General features: G+C 41.3%; 1 protein-coding gene across 2 annotated transcripts; it reads right to left on the bottom strand.

Moving 5' to 3' along the window:
• Positions 1-1,657: 1,657 nt before the first annotated feature.
• On the bottom strand, positions 1,658-6,428 carry stc1 (stanniocalcin 1). Of its 2 annotated transcripts, none has more exons than XM_074638479.1 (4): positions 6,098-6,428; positions 4,283-4,425; positions 3,938-4,149; positions 1,658-3,305 (listed from the first exon to the last, which is right to left on the bottom strand). In XM_074638479.1, the coding sequence occupies exons 1-4, from the start codon at positions 6,276-6,278 to the stop codon at positions 3,005-3,007; spliced, it is 837 nt and encodes a 278-aa protein (XP_074494580.1). In that variant the 5' UTR covers positions 6,279-6,428; the 3' UTR covers positions 1,658-3,004. The 2 variants fall into 2 exon arrangements, with proteins under 2 accessions (XP_074494580.1, XP_074494579.1); XM_074638478.1 differs by having other exon boundaries at positions 4,283-4,422; positions 6,098-6,413.
• Positions 6,429-6,631: the final 203 nt, after the last annotated feature.

The raw sequence follows: 6,631 nt of genomic DNA, 5'->3' as shown, positions 1-6,631 counted from the left end.
GACATTTGTTACATTGAGGTACAGTTACAAGGTCCCTTAATATACACAAACTAACATGAGCTTCTTACCTCATACTAACTGAACTCAAACAATGTACCATCAACATGTTACACCAAGAATGTGTGAACTAAGTTAGTAACAGCAGCCTGTAAATATCTTTACACACATTGGGGACTTTCTCACTCTGACTGAATGCAGATAAATCCCAGTGCAGTCTTAGTAAAACATGCTTTAGCGAAAGTAAACCGAATGTATTGAACTTCTTATATAAACCTAATATACTGGGTTCTATAGACTTTAAAGGTGCAACGTGTGAGATCTGGCCATTTTAGTTTAAAACAATCAAAAAATAAACTAATATTATCAACAGAATGTGAAGAGGTTACAGTGTTGACATTATGTCAAAGACGTCTATGTTGTGTTGCAGCGATATCTACTGAAATGAGCCGGGAGAAACGGACCTTCAGTTAGCATCACAGCGGGCTGCGTCTAATGGTGCAGATACACCAAGCGTACACAGAGTGTAGAGCCCCCATTTAGTGACAAAGTCAAAGCCAACGGCACATGTGAAGATTATAACCATAATAAGATAGCAGCGTTAATTTGACCAGCTCTCAGAGTTTCAGCAGTTTGGTTGAATTACGTGTATTCTTACCCTGCTGTTAGTTATTAGGTTTTACAATAACAAATGACTTTGAATTTAGATTGGACCCAGTAGTAGAGATGAAATGCTGCCCCCTATTGGTTTGGCACATGTGGCCAGATGTTTCACATTGCACCTTTAAGTAAATATATGAATGTTCCCCTCATTTTTCTTTGTCATTATGTAACATAGAGATGTACTGTTTGGTCTATGAGTGATGTGGTCCGACATGGACACACCAGAGTTTTAACAGTTTTGTTTTTTCAAATGAGAGATTTCTATCTGTGCTGTTTGGTTTCACTGTTAATTAAATCTTCTCAAACCACACAGTCTTTATTAAGCTGATTATCTAAGTTTTGGGTGATAAAATAATAACTAAGGATAGTTTTTTTATTGAATGTTAGCTTTGATTATTGCTTATTCAGCTATTAATATCAAAAGTTATGAAACAAATCTTCATTTGAAAGATTTGAAACCGAGTTTTCAGGGGCTTTAAAACAAAGACTTTGCGACTAAGGGCTAAAGCAGATACAGATACTACAGTATGTACTCCCATGATGCATGTCATCATTTCTCTTGCATCTTTCCTGTCTCTTTCTCTACTGTATAATATCAGAACTGGCACATTAAAAAAAAATAATAAAAAAATAACAGGAAAGAAATGCGTAAGATGACGATACTCACTCGCTACCATTAAGATTTATCTATGTAGCCATCTTAAGGAAAACTGATTTCAGCCCATGTGAAGAGAAGCAAACTAGTGCAGAACAATCCAAAAACTTGATGCTGGTGTTTTTACTGTGATTATACCTGGTTGGACTTCAATAATGTGCACAACCCCACCCCCACCCCCCCACCCCGGCACTGAACAAGCACATCTAGCAGCTGTAATGACGACCATCTTCTCAACCAGAACGTGTGTCAAAATGAAGCTATCGTTTTGTTGTGGTCCCTTGTAACACCCATAAAGTGGATCACCTGACTTGAATGACCAACCTTGTTCCCCTATGGCCAGCACAGAGTCATGACATGGGTCCCATTCAGTCACCAGTCAGCTCACTTTCTTTTTTTCTCTTTTTTTTTTGGCATAGAGCTCATGTTCAAATAGGAGCCATGACTGAACTGCTTTTTTTTTTTTTTTAAATCTGTAAACTAATTAAAAACTACAATAATGCAATTAAATAATATAGTAGGAAAATAAATATCATTCCAACAAGGCTTTTTTTTTTTTTTTAAATAGTCACTCTCACTCTCAATCTCGACACTGGAAGCCATTGTGTATGTCACGTTATTCACCTCAGAGACGCATCAGTCCAAGAAGAAGACTGCTCTCAGTCTCATCGGTGAACGTGCTAATCAGCTTACTGCACATACACTACCGCTTCAGTTAAGAATATGGATACAGATCCCTCTAAACGTGGTCCCACATATACCGAAGAGCTCAACAGTCATATGCATTACAAGTGTCTGGATACAAGATATGCAAAATGGGCTTTCTCTGATAGTTAGACTTGGCCACGACCTGGACAATCCTTATGTGCAGGGTGATGATTTGAAACACATGACCATGGCTACATCTGCCATAAAAAAAAACTATTATAAGTGCTATTAGCTATACACTATTTTGGTATTTCATGAATAGCATTCAGGGCAGTTTGAAGTTTTTTTGGTCAGTTTAAGGTAACCTCTCAAAGGTTGTCATGAAACCTCGACAGACCTCACTCCGTATGAGCGCTCTCTTTTAGAGGGCTACCTATGGCTGTCTTAGATAACTTGGTATACAGTACATTTAACTGTTATGTTAGTCAGAAAATAGATATGAAACTCATCTCATGCTCACAATTTGTCTGGTCTCATCGCTGAAATATTACATCTACCAATAATTCCTATCAATGAACTAATAATAATCCAACTACTGATTTCTATTCATGAACAGGCTTTATGAGATTTTTGTCTTTTAAAGTACGGACTTGTGCTCTAGAGACCGTGAACCACTATGGCTGTTCTTTTTTTTTTTTTTTTTGCTTGGCATCAAAAGACTTCTTAAGGTTGTTGGAGGAGGTGAAGAGGAGTGAACAGGACCATGTCGCACAGATGCAACAGCCACATGTTCAACACTAACTGTGAGCGGACTCGATGGAAAGGGGGGTTCTCTCAAGCCTAAAGTGTAGGATATACAATATAACAACAACCAAACTCTGATATCAACTCTTATGGGCGTTCCCGACATTCCCTAGAGGTGCATGTTTCTGTAACTTCCAGTCTAGCGGAGGAATGGATTTCTATCACCCCTAGGGAATAGAGGAGTTTTCATGATGTTGTTTTTGAGGAGTGTGTGGAGTTTCTGAATCGGAGTGGAAGTTACGAGCTGTCGCCGGCGGAGCGTTTTTTGCCAAAATGACTGGCAGAGTCTCTGTTTCGCAGATTAGGCTGGATCTTGTACATATGGGGACCCATGGACCAGCGCCAGCTCCCACGGCCCTCCACTCCAGTTGGGATGGCGGCAGCTGCAGCCACAGCAGTGGATGGGCAGGGCTTGTTCTGCAGCAGCTGAATAAGCATGGTCATCTCTGGGCCCAGCCGCGACACCATGCTGGTCCTAACGCGGTCCACCGTGTCCTCATCACAGTCCATCAGGCTCTGCAGCAGCTTACCGTAAAACCTAGGACAACAAAGCATCCCAGAATGTCTTTTTAAGAGCTCAAAGCCAATAAAAGGACAAAAATGCACAGCATGGCAACAATATATTCCTATTGAACCTGCTATCAGTTCAAATCTTCATAAGTATTTCTATGTATTTGCACACATGCTCTATAGTGTGACATCTCTAGTCACTCCACCCTCCTTAGCCCTTTTGTATCCACTCCCAAGCTGCAATCCTTCATGTATTACAGCAACAATAGGAACAAAAAACATGCAAACTTGATATTCCCGTTTCATTTTCTTTCATTGTATGAAAGAATGTATGAAGCAGATGCTAACCAAAACATGGAAAACCAATACCAATTTAGCCATCTTTTATGCTGCATAACTCAAATGTGGTATTTGCAACATGCCAGCCATGTATATTTATGATTTTTAAGCTGATTCAAACATATGTCTCATTCACTTATATCTAGCAGTTATGAAGCCTTGTTTTTAAATCGACTCTGTGGTCAAAGAGCCTGTTAAACATCATAAGCTTCAAACTCTGACATGTCACTTAACAAGCCCTGTACAATGTGTACTATACTGTCACCAGATCATATCCTTGACTTGTTTTTGAAGTATTTATAGAGCAGAGGAAGGGCTCACCTATTGGGGAAGTGACTTGGTAGCTGTGCCACTTCGCCAATAGCATCTGGATTCGATCGGGCCACAGTGCAGATATCCAGCTTACTGTAACACTCCTCTTGGACTTCGGATATCATTCTTTGGAAGGTGGAGCAGCGGCGGATGGTGGGGAATGCCTTCGAGGTGATGCCATTGGCAATGCACTTAAGGCTCTCCTTCACAAACGCTTTACCCTGTAAAAACACAGCAGTGCTTCACACATTCTTGCCCTGACAGTTACACCCATATAATCCTACATGTGCACGGTAGAAACATAGAGAGAATGGCATACTTGTATGCAGTCTTTAGTGAAATTAAAGTGTATACCTGAGTGTCAAATTTAGCAGCACTGTATAGGAAGGACTTGCAGATGTCATGCATGCCATCTGTGTCACAAGTCGAGTTTTCCAGGCAGGCGAAGGCTCCGCAGCCAACTTGGAGGGCACTGTTGAGACAGCGTGCCACATCTGCTGTGGGCACAGAGAATGAACCATCAGCAGGGTGGTGGAAGCCAACAGTGGCTTCACTGGGAATCACTGCACACACTCACTGAGCTCATTTACACAAGGGGTTGCCAGGGGTTTCAGCGAAAAAATGCGGCAAACAAAAGAGAATTTTCATACTTTGGTGATTCACAAAAGGCGTACAGTCACTCAGGGCAAATAGTGACTTGACTGGAGATTGGACACCTTACAACTCAGAGAGTCCCAGACACTATTTGGCACCGCTGCACTTTTTCTCTTGGCAGGGACCTATATTCCCCTGTTTGGTTCTTTTCAGCAGGGCTTGGATGAACAGCACCAGAAATACCAAAGAGTTTAGTGAAAATTGTTGGCATGCCTGTAGACACACACACACACACACACACACACACACACACACACACAAACATACACTTGTACCACTGGCACACACACATGCACGCTACCACCAGACTCTGTGTTCAATTCTTTACACAAGCCGTGATTGTCAAGCTGAATTTGAGGACTCTTCCTCCAAAAGCACATGCCACAGTCCAGTTAAGATCCCATGAACATCTATACATAATGAAATACATGTTCAGAAAATGCTGCCATATTCATGTCAGGAGCGTCACATGACTGGAATAGTTATTAGGCTGATTAACCCACAAGTAACCCCATCTTTGTAACGGCTACCCTGCAACATCATTCAGTCTATTTTCCCAAAAACTGACCTCTGCCATAAGGAACACAGCTCTAAGTCCGTGCCACCGACTTGAAATCTTACACCAAGAATGAGCTATAAAACCTAATCTATAAATCAGTGTATCCAGATAGTTGGCTCTCCTTCTTCTCCATCCAAGAATCCACTGAGATGGCAAGCAGCCTGACTCAAATCCTTTTGTAATAACCATTAAGAAATGTCACCGCGGAGCCTAAGCCTACTTGGCAAGACTTGGAATCTGGGGCCCCCATGCTGACCTGCACAGTCAGATAAAGTCTGCCTGCCATCAGGGACCAGAGATTGCTCTCAAAAAAAAAAAAAATACAGATAGTTGAGCTGCAAAACCTTATGATGATGAAGCAATTCCTGCAGAAAGGAATGAGCATCCCTTGCCTTTTTTATCACATATCTTTGTGTAAAAAAGGAAAAGTCCACATTTTAATGCAGATTCATGCTTTGCAGTGTCATTTCTGGATGGTTATTACAGGGGGGGATTATGACTCAGGCTTTTTCTTTTATTTGATGGATGAGAATGTGAACTAATAGGGTTGCATTTATGTGTCCAAAAGGCACAAACAGTGTAAAAAATATATTTTTTTTCTGATTTTGAAGGCTACATAGGAGGCTTTCTGTTTTACGCACTGAAAACCCCCTTCAAGTGCACTATAATGCAGAATACTGGGGACCTATGCAGCAGCCAAAGCCATGAGAAAGAGACTATAGCAGCATGACACAGCCTGCACTCTCAGGTGTCAGCACCAAGCTCAGTGCTCATCTGTTGCCGGCAGGACACCGGCAAAAACCAGCCTTCTCTATGAATTAGACAGAAAAGGCTGCATAGGCCAAAAAAAAATGAGAAAAAAAACCTCCACATAGTAAGCGAGCAAAGGTAAGGCTGTGCATTGTGGAAAAAAAGCGACTCTGAGATATGCAGATTGGAAGCAGCGTGTTACTTACAAGGGCTATTGGCAGAAAAGCGTGTTCTCCTGGGCGAATAAGACTCGTTTTGATCCAGTTCATATGCAGATGCGTTCAGCACCATCAGGAGAAAAAGTCCGGTCCTCAAAGGCATCGTCCTCTTAACACAGATAAGACAACTAAATGTAAAGAGACGCCTCCTGCTCTGTGCGTAATTCATAAGAAAATGACGCTCCAAAAAAAAAAGCTCCTGCAGCGAACGGAAAACACAATCAATATTATTATATTATAGCTACAAGTATAAGCTGCACAGCAATGTCTTTTTTACACTGGACTCCTCACTATCCTTTTGACTTGCATGACAGATAGCACCGATGTCAAGTCTGCATGGGTTTATATGGGAGCGCTGAACATTACGAGTTCTGCGTTTGGACCAATCAGTGCGCAGCGTTCAACACCGTGGTCCTGCTCTCTCCACTACTAATTGATAAAATCATTTCACTGTAGATCCTGCAGCTCAGCATGGACAATTTGGACATTATTTCTTATAATGAAACTAAATGTAAATATATA

This window comes from Sebastes fasciatus, chromosome 6, assembly GCF_043250625.1.
Source record: "Sebastes fasciatus isolate fSebFas1 chromosome 6, fSebFas1.pri, whole genome shotgun sequence".
NCBI lineage: Eukaryota > Metazoa > Chordata > Actinopteri > Perciformes > Sebastidae > Sebastes > Sebastes fasciatus.
Note: the sequence above shows the minus strand (reverse complement) of the source record. Positions and strands in the feature narration are given on the sequence as shown.

What these genes read in the sequence shown, in the direction of transcription:
- stc1 (XM_074638479.1), bottom strand. Translation starts at nt 6,278, where the DNA reads ATGAATTACGCACAGAGCAGGAGGCGTCTCTTTACATTTAGTTGTCTT. An exon ending in CTTTTCTGCCAATAGCCCTT is followed by an intron (nt 4,426 to 6,097) that starts GTAAGTAACACG and finishes CTGTGCCCACAG; the next exon opens with CAGATGTGGCACGCTGTCTC. An exon ending in CCAAGTCACTTCCCCAATAG is followed by an intron (nt 3,306 to 3,937) that starts GTGAGCCCTTCC and finishes TTGTTGTCCTAG; the next exon opens with GTTTTACGGTAAGCTGCTGC.